The following is an 18,376-nucleotide window of genomic DNA, read 5'->3' on the forward strand; positions in this document are numbered from 1 at the left end:
GCCCCACACCTGCAGCTCATCCACTGCGACCCCCAGAAACCAGTTTTAAGGAGGAGAGGGAAAGCCAGGGTCTTCAAATAGAGGGGAGGTTCCTGGGGATCTTGCATTAAAAATAATAATCATCCCAAATTCCTAGCCTTCCAACATTTATTTGTCTGCTTCCCATTTAAATGTATTTCTGTTTTCCCTGTATGGTTATTTTGATCTAGTTCAGCATTCCCTCCCAACCCAGCGAGTGCCCATCAAAGGTTTCGGAACTGCAACTCCTGCCAGCCCCAAATGGGAGCCCTTTCACATAATGCTCAACTGCACAGCTAAATGCTAACATACAAACAAGACTATTTTGTTCTTGTATTTTGTATATTTACTGACGTTGTTACACTGCAGAGAAAAGTGTAAGGTGGTAAGAGAGGCCTGTCTAAGGGTAGACAACAAGATGCCCTCCAAAAGGCACATGATTTGCAGAAGGTCCCAGGTTCAATCCCGGGTGGCATCTCCAGGTAGGGCTGGGAGAGACTCTTGCCTGAAACCCTGGAGAGCTGCAGCCAGTCAGGATAGGCAAGATGCGTCAATGGTCTCATTCAATATAAGGCAGCATCCTTTGTTTGCTAACAGGGATACCCAACCTTTTGGAGCTCAGGGGCCTATCTGGAAATCTAAGAAACTGTTATGGGCTCCACAAAATACCCATTTCATGGAAGAAAAACTGGCAAGGCTCTGACTCACCGGTACCTCCAACAAAAAACCCCAGGCAAGCCACTCATACACATCTCAAAATAGGCTATGTCTCCAGAATCAATCAATCACATTGAACAAAAAAGCTGCCTTGAGAGCTTTTAGTGTCAGAAGGTGGTGTCAGTGGTGGAAATAAACAATCAAATAAATACAAAGCCAGCTAAAATGAAAAGGGTTGTTTCTGCAATGCCTAAAAGGTACCAATGACATCCTCCCCTCTGAATACCCCCTTGCCGCCATAGTGCCCACTAACCTCATCCACAATGACACAGCTCAGAGGGTCACAGCCCTGCCGCCGGAATGCTGATGCCAGCATGCTACTCCCACTGGTGCTCAGTGTGCAGCAGATGATGTTAGACTTCAGGATGATGTTCGCTTTCAAATCGCCTTGCGATCGTCCGCAATCCTGGAAAATAAGAACCAGGAATTTCATTTTGAAGAAGACCTAGTTTTCAGACAGAGCCCAGTTTTCTTTCAGCTGCCTGATTTGTTTTTACAACAACAAGTCCCTGCTCAGTGTGTGGTTAAAGATGAATTCAGCTCCTTTTAGAGGAAGAAGTGGCTTAGATGCTAAAATGAAGGGCCATAGCTCTGTGGAGGGGTGCCCATTTTGAATGCAGAAGGTGGCAGCTTCATTGGCCAGTATCTTCAGTTAGGGCTTTGGATGTCCCCTGCCTGAAATCCTGAACAGCCACTGCCAGTCAGTGCAGATAGTATTGACCTAGACAGACCAATGGTCTCAGTATAACACAGCTTCCCTGTGTTCCTATAACTCATGATGAACACAGCCAATACCTGCTTAGAGTCAAATGAAGGCATATGTTCACCAGTGTGGCACTCAAGAGTACAACAGTGCCACTTCTCCCGATGCTCACCAAGCCCCTGAGCCCCACCTTCTGTGCCACAAGGGGGTGAGGAGAGCCTTGGAAAGTGCAAAAGGTTGTATCCAACACAATTAATAACATATTGAGCCCATTAAAATTTAGTTGCACACAACTTGTAGAGCTGAAAGAGGAAGTGGGAGGGAGCGCTACACTTCTAACTTATTTTTGTTTGATGTGCTTTTCAAGGCAAGACACTGGACTCAATGATCTCTGAGCCCCCACAAATGCTTATAAGTCTATGACTGGACTGAGTTTATGGCACATGACTGATGTGCAACAGAGCAGCAGCACCATCAGTGATCTGCGGTAATGAGAGATATATCCTAGCTGGAGCTAACTTGAGATACAAACACTTCTTTGCATGACGAAACAAAGCAGTTCACTGAGTGAGGCTGTTTTTAAGAGCACCTTAAAGACCAAATGGTTACCTTCTTCAGTTGAACAGTGAGCCTCTTTCTTTCCTCTCCAAGTCTGCAAATCTCCTTGTCTAATAATTGCAGCTGAATGAAAGGGGGAAAGTTGCACTCTTATTTTTAGCAAGATAAACTTTATTCGCATTAGCCAATGGCCATAGCAACATATATTTTTGAAAAGCATAAACAACCAAGCATGGGGAAGAGCATAGTTCAGCATCAGAGCATCTGCTTTGGATGCAGAGGGTCCCAGATTCAATCTCCAATGGCATCTCCAGGTAGGGCTAGGCAGGTAACTCCAGCTGAAACCCCAGAGAGCTGTTGACTGTCAGTATTGAGAAAATGAGCTGGATGGATGAAAGATAAGGCAGCTTCCTGAGCTCAGCAGCAGTATCTGCTAAGCATGCAGAAGCTCTCCAGTTCAGTCCTCAATAGCATTTCCAGGGAGGAATATCCATTGCCTGAAACCCTGGAAAGCTGCTGCCTGTCAGTGTAGATCAGGGTGATGAACCTTTTTCAACCTCAGGGCTGCATCCCTTTCTGAGCAAGTTTGCAGGGGTCACGTGTCAGTAATGGGTGTTCCCTTTGTACAGCTGACTCAATTCTACACCCCTCCCCCAATCTGCTATCCAGGAAAGCAAAACTCCAAGGACACATTCTAGCAAAGCAAAAAACGTCAAACCACCCTGATGTAAACAATGCTAGAGAGATCAATGGTCTGATTCAGTGAAGAGCAGCTATTAAGTCAGCTTTAATTCAGAACCACGAGGACTGGAACCTTATTTCATTTTAGGGGACAGGCTGCTGTGCAGAGGTAGAGCATTTGCTTTGCACACAGAGGGACCCAGTTCAATCCCCAATGGCATCTCCAGGTAAGTTTGGGAGAGACCCTTGCCAGAAACCCTGGACAGTGACTGCCAGTTAGAGCAGACAATGCTGAGCTAGATGGACCAACGCTCTAACTCAACAAATCTTACTAAAAACATTTTGTTCTGCACAGCCCCCTTGCTACCTGAGCCCCCCATTTCTGGAGGCTGAACAAGTGAAGCACGGCACCACCATGTTTTGGCCCCTCCCTCATGCCTTGACACGTTTAACTGCAAAGCATGTCTAAACAAGTTTCGGAATGCCAGCCTACTCAACAGCCTGATTTGGACGTGCTAACCCTAGTCCAATTACCCATGCTAACAAACAAGTACCTGGCCAGCGCTTTGGGTTTTTGCTATAGCACGCTGGCGACAAATAATGTCCAGCTGTCGATCCAGGTCTTCTTTTCGTCTGCAGATATCTTGATGTCTGCCAAGGGCTGCTTTGCCTAAGGAATTCAACCAAGTGCTTTTAGTTTAGTCATTTATATTCCACTTTTGAAACAGAATGTTGGTCACTTACCAAGATGCTTTCTCTCACACACTGAAATTCAATGCTTGCTTTACTGGCCGAGGGAGCTGGCGGGTCATGTGGCCACCATGACTAAGCCGCTTCTGGCGAACCAGAGCAGCACACAGAAACATCGTTTACCTTTCCGCCGAAGCGGTACCTATTTATCTACTTGCACTCATGACTAAGCCGCTTCTGGTGAACCAGAGCAGCGCACGGAAATGCCGTTTACCTTCCTGCCGGAGCGGTACCTATTTATCTACTTGCACTATGATGTGCTTTCAAAAATAAGTAGTTCCTAACAAACCAATTCCCATTTCCAAGAAACACATTGTGTTTGCTAAGCAGAACCTGCACGTATAAATTTATTTAATTAAACAATCTCCAGGTACAGACCTGGATAGGATGGGATGGATAGGATGATGTTACAGGATTTCATCCCCTCAGCTAATCCCTGCTCTGGGCTTATGATCTGGGAAGACTATTTCAGATAGAACAGAGGCCAACTTTTGGACCTCACTATTAAAACAACTAATCAATAGACAATTGACCATGGGGAAAAACCAACTGATAGATGAGGAAGACAAATTTTACGTGTATGATGCTCTAAGAGAAAAATACCATCTGTCAAGAGGTGGCCCAATGGCAATACTTGCAGCAACAACATCTTTGGTCCAGCAGCCTTCACAACATATGACACACCAGAGATTTTGGAGCAATTGGATAATTCATTTGAAACTAAAAAGGCAGGATTACTTTTTATAGTTATTTACTATCAACAAATAAGTTTGATAAAGTTTAATTTCTTAAACTCTAAGAAATTATTGGAATAAAGATTTGGAATGCTCACTATTTCCTAGACAGAAAGAAAATGTCATAGCTTCAGTATCAGATGCATCAATGGATCTTATACAAACATAAGGGAGTCCAGTAGATTCTAAGTATTATTTTCTACTGGACTCCCTTATGTTTGTATAAGAAAGGACTATCTAATGTAGCTCTTTGTTGGAGCTGTAATATAGACAGTGCTTCCTTGAAATATTTGTTTTTACTGTGTCCCAACTTACTAAGTTTTGGGGAGGCAGTGCTGAACTATATAAACAAAGACCCTACGGAAAAAATTAAGATTTTCAGAGGTGAATGTGCTCTTGAGCTATATACCCATTGTATGGAAATTGACAAAAGGACAGCAAAAATGGAATCTACATACCCTAATGGTGGCCAAGAGACTGATACTGATGAATTGGAGGAACAGACACACTATTCCCCTTAATCAATGGCTTAGCATATGATTGGACAGCTTATGGACGCAGACTTTCTTCGGATATATACAATAATATTTGGAATGAGTTTACACAGAATAAACTACTGACAATTATATGTGTATTAGAATAATAAGAATATACACATCTGGATATTTATGTATGGTAATGTAAAAGAATTTTCTTTTTTCATTCTCACTCATTTTCTTTCTCTTTCCTCACTCTCTTTTTATAAATGAAATGCTTCTAATAAAATATGGGGGGGGGGACCTTGAAAAAACCCCTTTATAAGATACTCACTTATTTCATGGTCGACCTGGGCATCTAGACTAAACTTCCAGACGTCCCTGCTGATGGAGTTTTCTTGTCCCAGTCTCACCAAGTTGATGTCACCACAGTTTCCTGGATGTAAAACAGATACTCAGTGCCTTGCTACATTACAGTTAGTTTTTTGAAAAAGAAAGAAAAGCATTTGGCAAACAATTTTGATCTGCTTAGCAAATCCTGAAATCTGCATCTTGCACATTAAGAGCTAAGAGTTGGAAAATGTTCAGGAAAGGGCAACTAAATGATCAAGGGGATAGAGTGACTCTCCTACAAGGAAAGGTTGCAGCATTTAGGTTTTTGGGTGGTCACTATGAGAACTGGAAGAGGGCTACGTGGACCACTGGCCTGATCCTGCAGGCTCTTCTTAGGTACTTAACGTTCTTTTGCTGAAAACACCCATAGGATGGTTTACAAAAAAACAAAAACAAATAATTTTTTTTAAAAAACCACTAAAACTAGCAAAAAGAAATGAAGCAAACCTTTCAGTAGACAAGTGCAGCATTAAAAATATCTCAAAGGACCCTAAATATCCTTTTTAAAAAGCGTAAGGATGTACAGGAAAGACCATGCTTGGAGTCTAAAAGATACACAGAGATGGCACCAGGCCCCATTTGGAATGACTTTTCTGCAAGAACATATGCTACAGTAAGCGTAATTACTGCTAACTACACTGAAAGGGTGGGAGCACAGTCCTAAGTGACTTAAACCCTGAATAAGTCTAAGCGTTTAGCTATAACCAAGCCAATTGCTCCCACCAAACCATGACTTCCACATATGAGAACTGGACAAGAACTCAGTGTACCCAAAGGACTGCTACTGTCCTGACATTTTCCCTTGAACATAAGAATTATTTTTTTCATCAGGTCGTCGACAGCAGCGTTGGATGGGGCACACAGTAGCACACGGTTCTTGATTTTGCTTTGCACAGAATTTTCTTTTCCTGGTCTCTGGAGATTAAAAAAGGGGGAGGAGAGAAGTTGTAAGTTACACCCAGTGTAGCACAATTGAAACAACTGAATCATATACAGTGGTACCTCGGGTTAAGTACTTAATTTGTTCCGGAGGTCCGTACTTAACCTGAAACTGTTCTTAACTTGAAGCACCACTTTAGCTAATGGGGCCTCCTGCTGCTGCCACGCCGCCGGAACACAATTTCTGTTCTCATCCTGAAGCAAAGTTCTTAATCCAAGGTACTGTTTCTGGGTTAGCAGAGTTTGTAACCTGAAACATCTGTAACCTGAAGCATATGTAACCCGAGGTACCACTGTAAGTAGTCATGTCCAGTCTAGGAATGCATAACAATCCACACAGGAAGAACAAGGATACAGTTTGAATGCTTCATCTGTAGATTTACAAATAATTTAATGTGACAATATTAATGGAAGTAGTTAAAAGTGCAGTTGTTGTTTAAGGGATTGTTATTCTTACTGGAGTGTAATTGAAATTAATAAGATTCTGGAATGCAGAAATAAAGTAAATCATCAAACCATCAATTCTAGCACGTGGGGGGATGGACCAAAATTATATAATTTCGCATCTAAATGAATAGTATTAATAATTGTATTATAATTTGGCATTGTTATAATGAGGCTATTATTGGATTATTGTAAAGGAAAACTAATAAACATGATCAAAAAAAGAGGAATGCACAACAATCCTTGAAGGGTCTTTCAAACAGCATCTAGTCCAACTCCCTGCTGGACAAGGGGTCTACACTGCAACCTCAACATCCTTGAAAAAAATGCTCTTGGGTAAAGGACCTCCTGCAACAGAAAGGCCACCCCCACCCCCGAGATAGTCTCATTTGAAAAGCTCCTAATTCTATGAAGTGCCCTCTAATATTTAGCCAAATAAGTGACTCCCTTGCAGTTCTCTCAGGGCACAAAGGGGATGGAGAAAAATGTAAATGCAATAATGTAGGGCAGTCTTGCACCCTTTCAGATCAAGGTCCCTTTTTAAAGCGCAATGGTTGTATCCAACATAATTTTACTCATAGAGTAGACCCTTAAATTTATGAGGCCTGTGTTAATTGTGCACAGTAACTGCAAAGAGTCTGTTCCAAGTACAGCTAAGAAGAGCCTGCTGGATCAGGCCAATGAGCCATCTAGTCCAGCATCCTGTTCTCACAGGGGCCAGCCAGATGCTTGTGGAAAACTAGCAAACAGGATCTGAGAACAAGTGCACTCATCCCTCTGGGGGCGTAGCCAGCTGCTCCGGCATTCGGAGTGGTGGGGGCGGGGCAATCCACCCACAGGGGCGCCACAGTGAGCTGCCCACAAAGTCCACCCAGTGGATGGAAGCCCCACGCTGCTGTTTCAGGCAGTGCCATTTTGTCACCACCTTCAAGGATGACACTCAGGGCGGACCACATCCCCTGCACCTTCCTTCCTATGCCCCTGCTTCCCTCCTGAGGTTTCCAGCAACTGATATTCAGAAGCATTGATGCTTCTGATTGTGGCTAGAAGCCATTGATAGTCTTATTCTCCATAAATTTATCCAGTCCTCTTTTACGTACTGCCTGCTATCAACTAGCAGTGGATTCAACAAATTGTGTACTCTGGATTTTATTTTAAAAGAAAAATCATATGAAGAATATGAGTCTTTAACCATTCAGAGTTATCTATATACATTTTTTTCTTTACCAGTCCCTCCTCTTACATCTGTGTCTTTAAGAGCAACCCAATACATAGCAATTTATAAGACCTTCATCTTTTCTGATTTTTTTTTAATTAAACAAGATTTATATGCTGCTTAATTTAAAAAAATATAAGTGGTTTAATAAAGTTAAAGAAAAAACAGAAAAATAGCAAATAATCAGACATATAAAATGATGAAAGAGATAAAAATAAACTTTTAAAATAATACAAAACTAGATGTACATAATAAAATTATATGTCTGGATAGGTAAAGGTAAAAGGACCCCTGACCGTTAGGTCCAGTCGCGGACGACTCTGGGGTTGCGGCTCTCATCTCGCTTTACTGGCAGAGGGAGCCGATGTACAGCTTACGGGTCATGTGGCCAGCAAGACTAAGCTGCTTCTGGTGAACCAGAGCAGCACACAGAAACACCGTTTACCTTTCCGCTGAAACGGTACCTATTTATCTACTTGCACTCTGATGTGCTTTCAAACTGCTAGGTTGGCAGGAGCAGGGACCGAGCTACAGGAGCTCACCCCGTCGCAGGGATTTGAACTGCCGACCTTCTGATTGGCAAGCCCTAGGCTCTGTTGTTTAGACCACAGTCTGGATAGGCTTGCCTAAATGAAAAGGTTTTGAGCAGAAACAGTACAAGGAATATGCTTGCCTAATTTCAATGGGCAGGGAGTTCCAGAGAATAAGTGCTGCCTCACTGAAAGCTCAACTCCTTGAACACACAGAATGGACATTATGTAAAGGGACAAGAACAGGTCCAATAAAAAAAGAGAAGAAAGCAACCCTACTTTTTTTGTTAAAAGCACCAGGCTAAAACCAGTATATAATAAGAGGGACCACTATTTATTTATTTAACAAGATTTATATGGGAACATAGGAAGCTTCCTTATACTGGCCCATCTCCTTCAATAGGGTGCATGGACTGACATCAGTTGTCCTCCAAGGTTTCAGGCAGGGACCCTTTCCTAGCTATACCTGGAAATGCCAGGGATCAATTATGGGACCTTTTCTGTATGCTGAGCAAATACACTACCATTATAGCTATGTCGTTTCCCATTAATTAACAACAATAACTCAAAATAAAATCCTAAGTGTATTAAATAAAGCAATATAAAATATTGCGTCTTGTAATTTGCCACCAGAATAAGAGAGCCGGGGATGCCATTTGTTGTTAAGCCTATTAGCTACTCTCATGCATTTCACAAGGACTGGCACATGCAGGGTGTTATCGACCTAACCCACCTCGATGAAAATGCAGTAAAGGAGTCCAAGGATAGTCTTAGATTTCCCAGACCCAGGTGGCCCATGGATCAAGCAAATTTTGGGCAGTGAAGGGGACTGTGTCACGAGGGCATAAGCTGTTTCAATAGCTGTCCTTTGATCTTCATTAAATTCTCTCATGTACGAAGACTGTGGAGTAGGAGAGAGGACAAAGGCATGTCATTCACAAGAACTTTCTATTCCCTGAGATTTCTGTGACTTGGTTTACACTGCTGCTATGCCAAAGCATGGCTTAGTGTGAGCATGTGGGTTCCTGGGACAGGAACCTTGCTAATTCTCCTGCTTTGAGCTAGGCCATAGTTCATAAAGGTAAAGGTAAAAGGACCCCTGACCATTAGGTCCAGTCGTGGCCGACTCTGGGGCTGCGGCGCTCATCTCACTTTATTGTCCGAGGGAGCCGGCGTACAGCTTCCAGGTCATGTGGCCAGCATGACTAAGCCGCTTCTGGCGAACCAGAGCAGCTCACGGAAACGCCGTTTACCTTCCCGCCGGAACAGTAACTATTTATCTACTTGCAATGTGTGCTTTCAAACTGCTAGGTTGGAAGGAGCTGGGACCGAACAACAGGAGCTCACCCCGATCAGCAAGTCCTAGGCTCTGTGGTTTAACCCACAGCGCCACCCGCGTCCCTCCATAGTTCATGCATTGCTGCTATTTTTATATGAGTGATTAAATTTGTCTACCGCCCTTCATCCGAAGCTCATAGGGAGGGTCACAACATAAAAATACAAAATGAGAGCACAAAATGCATAATAAAAAGGAAACATAAAGGAGTAGGAAGAATTATACACTTGGGTGGAGACAGCATTCCTTCTTGAGCAACCTTCTAAGGCCACATGCCAGGGATGAATATGGGCAGAACAACATAGTACATTTTACCTTTGTACAGTTGCTTCTTCACACTGAAGACACCACTTTATCTCATCCCAAATTCAGGTAAGCAAGAGGCTTGATCAGAGCTCAAGTACACATCACAGCCAGGCAAAAAACAAAACAAAACCATTCAAGGAAGGTGCAAAGCAAGGCTGGTGAGGGACATAGCCTGGGGAGAGTTGCAAGGGCCGGACAGAGGCTTGGTGGGTGGAATTTGGCCCCTGGACCTGAAGTTCCTCACCCCTTTAAGACATCTAAAAGACCATTCCCTGTTCCCATGGTCTACTGATTTGTAGCCATGTTATGGGCACCATGCAGAAAGCAGCACTTTGTGAACCATAATTCCGAAGGTTTCCTTGGAGATGGTAGAAGGAAAGAGCTTCCATTTGTTGCTAATCTTACCATTTAACTGTCACTTCAGTTCTTCCCTCTCCCCAGCCCACTAAGGAAAGTTGGCTGCTGGAGTAGAAATAAACAGAAATCATCTCCCCTCTCTCTCTCTGGCCTTCTCTACCCATCTCTGAGGAAATTTCAACTTAAAACCTGGCTCATTGGCATACAATTTGGTAATGGGTAGCAAGGATATTATACTTCCCTAAATCAGGACTGGGACATATCTTTAGCCCATTTAAAACCAATTCAAACACTTACAGAATTCTTAGAGTCCACATTTGAGCCCATGAGAGAGAAGTCAGAATATTCTGTGCTGATTATGGCTTTGGCTAGAGGGCTTCGGTTAAGCAGAAGAAGGGCCTTAAACATTCGCTGCATGGTAGCCAATGAACAAATGGTGAAGCACATTACTTTCTTCTCGATATGGGACAAATTCCCTTGTGTCTTGACAGACAGATTAACGACATCCTGCTCTTTGTATTCTGTTTATTTTTAAAAAAGAAAAGACACATACAAAAGAATAAAATTCAGAAATAATACTACATGCATTCATCAACATTTAGAACCCAAACCATCGTTTGACAGCATTTCCAGTATATATAAAGGTAAAGGTAAAGGGACCCCTGACAGTTAAGTCCAGTCGCGAACGACTCTGGGGTTGTGGCGCTCATCTTGCTTTACAAGCCGAGGGAACCGGCGTTTGTCCACTTCCACCGCCAGTTTTTCCGTGTCATGTGACCAGCATGACTAAGCCGCTTCTGGCAAAGCCAGAGCAGTGCACAGAAACACTGTTTACCTTCCCACCAGAGCAGTACCTATTTATCTACTTGCAATGTGTGCTTTCGAACTGCTAGGTTGGAAGGAGCTGGGACCGAACAACAGGAGCTCACCCCGTCGCGGGGCCTCGAACCACTGACCTTCCAATCGGCAAGTCCAAGCGGCACAGTGGTTTAAACCACAGCACCACCCACATCCCAAATCAAAGTTTGAGAGCATTTCCAGTATATATACATACTAACAAACATGGTTTAGAGTTCTTTGTCTGCATTCATTTCCCAAAACCATGGTTTGCAACCCCACTTCAAACCATTGTTTCTCATGTCAAACCATGATCTCTAGATTTCTTGGGTTGCCAGCTGACCATGGTTGGTCAAGTCCGGCTTTACATCAAACTAGAGTTACTGTATTTTTTGCTCCTCTTTAGCCGTGCACAACCTCTCCGGGCTGGGGAGGCTGCGCGCAGCTAAAGAAGCCAAGACAGTGAGCGGGATCCATCCTGCTGGCTGTCTTGGCTTCTTTAGCCACGTGTAGCCTTTCCAGCCGGGGGAGGCTGCGCGCGGCTATGGCAATTCCCCCACCTCCTGCAAAAGCCCACAGGAGCTGTGCACCCTTTAAGGAGCGTGCGGCTCCTGCGGGCTTTTCTACGAGGAGGGAGAAAGGACTGACTGGCCACGTCAGTCCCTTCTCCCTCCTGGAGAAAAACCCGCAAGAGCTTGTGTGCGACTCTTGGGGGCTTTTCCTGCCTGCCCCCACCGCATTCGCTCCATAAGACGCACACACATTTCCCCTTACTTTTTAGGAGGAAAAAAGTGTGTCTTATGGAGCAAAAAATACGGTAATTTTTCTTAACCACAAAGCTTGTTGCAATATCTGGGCCGAGCTAGAATTCCACGCTCAAATAGCCGAAAGGAACCCCACATCCCAAATCAAAAGAATTAATGACACAAATGGTTGGCTAAGGTAATTCTTTTCCCCACTGACAAGTTAGTTTTAAAAAACTTACTAAAATAAAACCGAGTGACGCAACCGACGTGGCACACTGGGTGGCTTTCTGCCTTGCCAGGGTTGCTATGAAAGGCTTGCTTTTCATACACTGTTAAGACCACAAAGTCATCTTGCTTTGGGTACTGTCTCCCCAAATTGCTCTCCGAGAGGTTAGCTGGAAAAATAATTTGAACACAGAATAAAAATATGCAAGCATCTAGCCACATATGGATATGGCTTTAATGTTACCAAACTCTCAGTAAAAAGATAACAGGTCAACCACAAGTTGTTGAAGCTCAGCTTTGAATTTCAGGTGTTTTCAGTTACACCTGTGACCCAGCCTAATAAATCTTTTGTCAATTTAGTTGTATGAGGGTTTTTTTCTCGGTTCATTTGTATGACCTGATAAGAACAGTTTTGGAGACATATAAAGCAATCTAGGTGTTGAGATAAAACAGGCATACCACTCCTCAATCCCTGTTTTGTTTTGGGGTTTTTTATGAAATAGCATTAGCTTTTTATTTATTTAATCCTTTACAGCACCTGGAGTTCAGTTTGCTTGGGTCATGGGCATGGGATATTGGTTTATTTTATTTCCCAAAATTTATACCCACCCACCTCAAGGTTTAATACTTCTTTTATACACAAGATATAAAACAATAAAATTATTGGTATAAACCTTTCTTTTTTTAAATTCAGATCAGTGCAAAACTGAAAATGGTCTAAAACACCCATCAACATGTGTGGGCAAAAAAAGCAAAAATTATGCAGGCAGAAAGAAGTATGATAGCACTTGTCTGCTTACCCCAGCAATCTCGCCTTTGCTACACAAGCATTTGCTATCTACTTCAACCACTACTGAAAACAGAACCGAATTTTTACTGCCTGTTTGTTTATATGCAGTGAAATTCTCACTCACCTGTAAAATCTGCTTCATTTGTGTCCAGACTGAAGTTCAGCAAAGTTAAATGGAAATTCCTTTTGTCTTTCCATTTCTGGTTCTCTATCCAATCTTGTGCCACCTACAAGAAAAAGCAAGCTTTGGCTTAACAGCAGCTATGAAGAGTGCTCTTCCATCCACTAGACTTTACAAAGGGGTGATCCAGACATCAATGCTTTGTGTAAGTGAAAAATTAATTCTTGGGCTCTTCCACCCTGAGGAGTTGTGTCCCCACTCAACACCACCATGAAGGCCTTTTGGTCTCAATGGACGAGTCTAGAGCTCACTGATGACATACTATACAGATAATGGGTAGAAACCACTGGGGCTGGGCAAGGTGGCAGCTAGTTGTGTCACAGAATCATAGAGCTGGAAGGGACCCTGAGGATCATTTATTCCAAACCCCTGCAAATATAGGAATATGCAGGTGTCCCATATGAAGATCAAACCTGCAACCTTGGCATTATCAGCACCACACGCTAACAAAGCTAAAGAAGCTGGGGCACTCTGGTGTAGCAAAGACCCTTGGGTAGAATAAGGGAGAAATTCTAGTTGGTCAGGGGCAGGCAGGCTATAGAGAATTGGTTCCAAAGGTGTGGTGCCTGCATCAACCACCAGTGGAGTCGGGTCCTGGGCAAAGTGGCTCCACCACTGTAGCAAACATAACCACCTGGAGTTCAGCAGAGCTAGAAGAGAGGGTTTATACTACATGGAAGAACCTGGAGGCACAGGAATTTACCCTGGAGAATAAACCTCTGAATTTGTTGTAAAATGAGATTTATGAGGGATTTATTAAATATGATCGAAAGTCATCACATGAGTGGCTGTTAAAATAAAGGATTAAGATCGGAATTGTGGAACTTGGACTAATTAAGAGAATTGGTGCAGGACCAAGGAATGACATCAACTCCTGATAGCCGGAACATGGGAAGTCATTCAAAAATGTTTAATTTGGAACTGATTAATTGGCTCTTTTGATTGTATTGTGATTTGGCGTGATTTGGTATTGTATTAATGTGGCCTACATTGGATTGTTATTAAAAATTAATAAAAAATAATTTAATAAAAAAAGTAGTATGATGCTGATTAAATGTATAGCCTAAGTGGAATTGCAGTGGAGGTAGGAAGGGAAGAGGAGAGGAAAGAGAAAAATGGGGCATTCTGTTGCCAACTCTGGTCCTGTCCTCTGCTGGCATGCAGCAGCTCCTAACCACCTCCAATGCACTTCCTGAAGGGTCCACCAACTAAGGTATGTATTCTCCTTACAAGTGTGTCTTCTTAAAAAGACTTAATTCTTGTACAGAAAATGCTGAATATAAAGCTATGGAACTCTAGACTGTCCAACCTGTATTTGCACATGCCCAAGAATGCACTTTAAGATAGCACACCAGTGGCACTGTGCACCAGCACAATTATCCCACATTACTTCTACTATAGCATGGAACAGTTGGCAGGACTGTGGGACCAAAGGGACATTTTCCACCTTTGGTGGGAATGCCCGCAAGTCATTTTGGTCTGGGATCAAGAAATACCTGTTTAAATTTTTGCCCAGCTTTCTTTGATAAATATGTGGGCAGAAATGAAGAAGACTTTTCGCTCAAAGGAACGTTAAACATGGGTGCTGGCAGCAGCCTAGATTTCCGTAGTTCCAACAATGGAAAACATTACAGAGCTTGAATATTTCTCCATGGTGTAAAAAACCTAAATTATGGGTCTGCAAGGGGAAGGAGGACCCTGAACATTTTTACTCCGTTCAAAGATGGACATGGAATGATATTTCCTTACACCAGAGAAATATGTCATGATTTAAAGTTGGGTGTCATTACTTCTTATGGTGGTTCTTCTATCTGCCTTGACTTGTTTTAGATATGTCAAGTTATTATTATATTATTGTTGTTATTGTTCACTTACTCTGTTTACATAACGGTCTGAAAATCAATTAAAATGTGTTTCTTTAAGCCAGGTGGGCCTCCCTGAAACTAGCCAAAAGACTCCAGTTAAAAGTGGCCACCAGACTACAAAGAGCTGAGGGAGACTTTACTTACTGTTTCAAAGGTATTTAGCATCATTAAGGGGAAGAAAGTATTGAAGTAGTCATTGTAATTGTTAAAAGTGGCTAGAACAGAAGTCATAACAGACTGGAGGAGGTAAGCTGGTGGCCCAAACTGACTGAACTGTGCAAACATGTCATAGTTCCACTTCAGGATTTCTCTACTAAATATTGCAGGACTTCTCTGCTGGGCATTCACGCTGTTTGCTTGTGTGAAGCGTGGATTCATTTCATGCCAGGAAACAGGTCTGCAGGCAGGCAGCACCCCACCAGTATACACATCGGAGTTATTTTGCACATTTAGCAATTGAGGGACATTGTTCGAATTCTGTGGTTGGAGAATGCTGTTCGGCATGGGGATTTGGGACTGCAATCCATTCCCCTTTGAGGTGGGGGGCATGAAGGAATATGATTTGCTCTTTGGAACTGCTGGGGGCTTTGGGATGCTCTCGAGCTCCTTGGTGAGGTTTGCGTTCCGGGAAGAAACGCTGAAGATTTTCATCGTGGAGAGCCTAGGGGGTGCAAAAGTCTTGGCAGACGCATTGTCTTGTGGGCCACCAGCAGAACAGCTTGCGCTGTGAGCCTCTGCTTCAGCTGCTCTTTTAGAACCTGCTTCATTGCATATCTCATTAGCATCCTGTAGTGGGCTTGCAGATACACTGACTTCCATGTGTGTGGGGTTACTGCCACTTTCTATTTGTGAACACAGCTCCATGTCCACTGGATCGGACTGTGTAAGAAACAAGTTGTCATCTTCAATGTTCTCATTCAATTGTGGCTCTCCCTCTTTCAAAGCCACATCCTCATCACAAGAGCTAGAGGAGGAATCGGTAGAGGCCAAGGGATTGGTTTTACTAGCTGTAGCTTCAAGGATTGAGGAACTTGGGTTTCCTCTTTGAGTGTGCTGACCCTTCTCTCTCTCTTTAGGCCTTGTCTGCCTATAGAACTGACGTTCTTGGCAAGAAAGCATTTTTCTATTTTTAGTAGTTAGGTGTGAAGCATTTATTAGTTGTGATGTTCTTTTCTGTGCAACATCTACCCTGCCAGCAATTTCCCCATGACGACGCAACTCAGCAAGACTGTCCTGTGTGCGCTGAGATAGTTCAGCTGCTCTACGGACTTTCTTTGACAGGCCAAGATTCTCTGTCAGTGAGGTTGGGGGTGGAAAATGGTGGACTTTGGCAGGTGGCACCACAGCAGGAGTAGATCTTGCTGGTTCTGCCTGTGGTGGTGCCTTCTTTGGCTGAATAGTAGATTCTTTGACAGCAGATGCTGACTCTGAAGGAGCAGTAGGTGCTGATGGATCTATGTGTCTGGAACACCCTGCACCCATCCCTGTGGAAGTCGAGCAACACATTGCATTTCTGCTGCTAATGTTGACCTTCTGAGCCGGTGTAAGTGTCTTTGTTTTAGTTTCACTGTTTTGCACATGGTCCTCTTTTGCTTCTTCAGTGGCATTAAACCAATCAGGGTTCGACTCATAACCCCAGTAATTTATTTCCAAGTCAGTGGCTCTGTGGCCATTGTCTGTCTCCGCTAAAAGGTTCTCCTCCTCTGTCGGTTCCTCATTAGTTTGGCTGTCCTGCCATTCTGAGTAAATTTCAGCTTCTGATTCAAACTCAAACAACTGTGATTCATGTTCCGCATTTGTTGGTGAGGAATTCATTGGCTCTTGCCCCTGTGCACTGGATTGCTTCTCATGGCGCACACATGTAGTATCGTTTCTGCTCTCTCTAGTGTTCCCTTGGTTTTCATCCTCTTCTGAAGAATCAGAAATAATAATTGTACAGATTGGTCCCTTTGCTGCCTTAGAAGGGCAGTCTTCACTGGAAGACTGAGATTGAACAGAGCCCATAACTTTCTTGCTGCTTTCCTGCCTAGAGTCAACGGGGAAACTAGTTTCTTTGGTGTAAACAGTGAAGCTGCCTTTATTGAGGACTATGCTAATTTGGGGATCTGTTGCTGTGCTAGTTGAAGTGACAGCGACAGCTGCTTCAAATTCATTCCTCTGATTCCTCACCACAATGTCATGTGGCATCGTCTCCTTCATGTCATCACTGCTGCCTTCTTCAGAATCGGTCTGTCCTGTTTCAAAATCCAGGACCCTTTCCTTGCATTTATTTTTCATACAGGCTGACAGACTGCTTGAGCCTGCCCCTGATTTGCAGAGCAATGGATCTGATGTGTTGCCAGCGCTACCTGCAACAATATCACTCTTCAGCCCTTCCTGGCTTTTCCTTTGGTCTCTAACTGACTGCTCCTCCTTTGTTTTTGACTCCAGCATGGTGCTGATTCTATACTTATCAAAAAGATGTCTCAACTTCTCCTTGATGTCGGGTATCAGAGGTCTCAGAGGTTTCCTTTGGCTTGTAAGGTCATTCTGATCAACACTTTTCTCCAAAGCATCACTGCTGTCATCATTCTTTGTCATCAGAGGACTGGAAGCTCTGGGTCTCTCCACCCCTGACCAGATGTTCTCAACCTTTATGTCTATCCCTAGTGTCTGATGACAGCTCATGGTTTTTTGAACATACATGTATCTGTTTGCTAACATGGAGCCCTCTTGTACTTGGCATTCTTGGCAGACTTCATCCTTCCTTGCTGCTGACAAGTGAGGTGGGTGCTCATTGCACATATTCACTGGATGCATGTCTTCCTGTCTTTCATTTACACCAATGGGAAAGCTCTCCACGATGGGGGAAGAAGGTCCTGATTTCATCCACATGGTCCTTATGATATGCTTCAGAGTACTCTGCAATTCTTGAGTCTGCTTGGGACTCAGCTCCAAGTTCATGCGGTTACGGAGAAGCAAGTTGAGTTCAAGAAAGAACTGCTTACAAACGGGAGTCTTCACATCATGTAAGCCTTCCTTCAGGATATTACGAATCAGTTTCATGCAGAAAGACTGCACAGACTCTGTTTCCAGAGATGCTGATGTAGCTGTGCTTATTAAGCAGCTCCTGGCAGCCCTTCTCTCAATGCCAGCCATGAACACTGCACGTGGAAGCTTGGCCCATGCTACCACTGTCCGCACCCATTTTTCCGCGCTGACCCACAGAGAACTCAGGCACTTTTTCTTAAGGTGGAGTTGAATCACGATCACCAGAACCCAAATAAAGAACTGAGATACTTTGTCATAGGATTCAGCAGAGTTCTCAGAGACATCCGTTTTCAAACACAGGTGGCTCATAACCTGTACGCTGTAGCCAATCCCCAGCTCCCTGAGGCCCATAAGGGAGTGGATGAAAGGGATAAGCCATAGAAAAGTGCTGCTGTGCAACTGTATGTCTTGGCCAAAGTCAGCCTGGAATGCATCAATTAATGTTTTCATATCTTCATACAAGTCAGGGAAGTAATTAGGACAAGCAGCAGATTTCTGTCTGGTAACCTGAAACAAGAAGTCACTGTTTTAACAGCATGTTCTC

At 43.4% G+C, this 18,376-nt stretch overlaps 1 protein-coding gene across 5 annotated transcripts in view; it reads right to left on the reverse strand.

The window, feature by feature from the left end:
* Nucleotides 1–18,376, reverse strand: part of SETX (senataxin) — a 51,736-nt gene that overhangs the window by 10,114 nt on the left and 23,246 nt on the right. For all 5 annotated transcript variants that reach the window (XM_083484929.1, XM_083484928.1, XM_083484931.1 and 2 more), the window contains 10 exons: nt 14,947–18,339; nt 12,881–12,983; nt 11,981–12,136; nt 10,456–10,679; nt 8,893–9,060; nt 5,801–5,945; nt 4,972–5,073; nt 3,232–3,347; nt 2,048–2,119; nt 989–1,141 (listed from right to left, as the gene is read on the reverse strand). In XM_083484929.1, the coding sequence (XP_083341055.1) occupies nt 989–1,141; nt 2,048–2,119; nt 3,232–3,347; nt 4,972–5,073; nt 5,801–5,945; nt 8,893–9,060; nt 10,456–10,679; nt 11,981–12,136; nt 12,881–12,983; nt 14,947–18,339 (4,632 nt within the window). The remainder of the gene's footprint in view (nt 1–988; nt 1,142–2,047; nt 2,120–3,231; nt 3,348–4,971; nt 5,074–5,800; nt 5,946–8,892; nt 9,061–10,455; nt 10,680–11,980; nt 12,137–12,880; nt 12,984–14,946; nt 18,340–18,376) is intronic.

This window comes from Podarcis liolepis, assembly GCF_965112155.1.
Source record: "Podarcis liolepis genome assembly, chromosome: Z".
Lineage (NCBI taxonomy): Eukaryota > Metazoa > Chordata > Lepidosauria > Squamata > Lacertidae > Podarcis > Podarcis liolepis.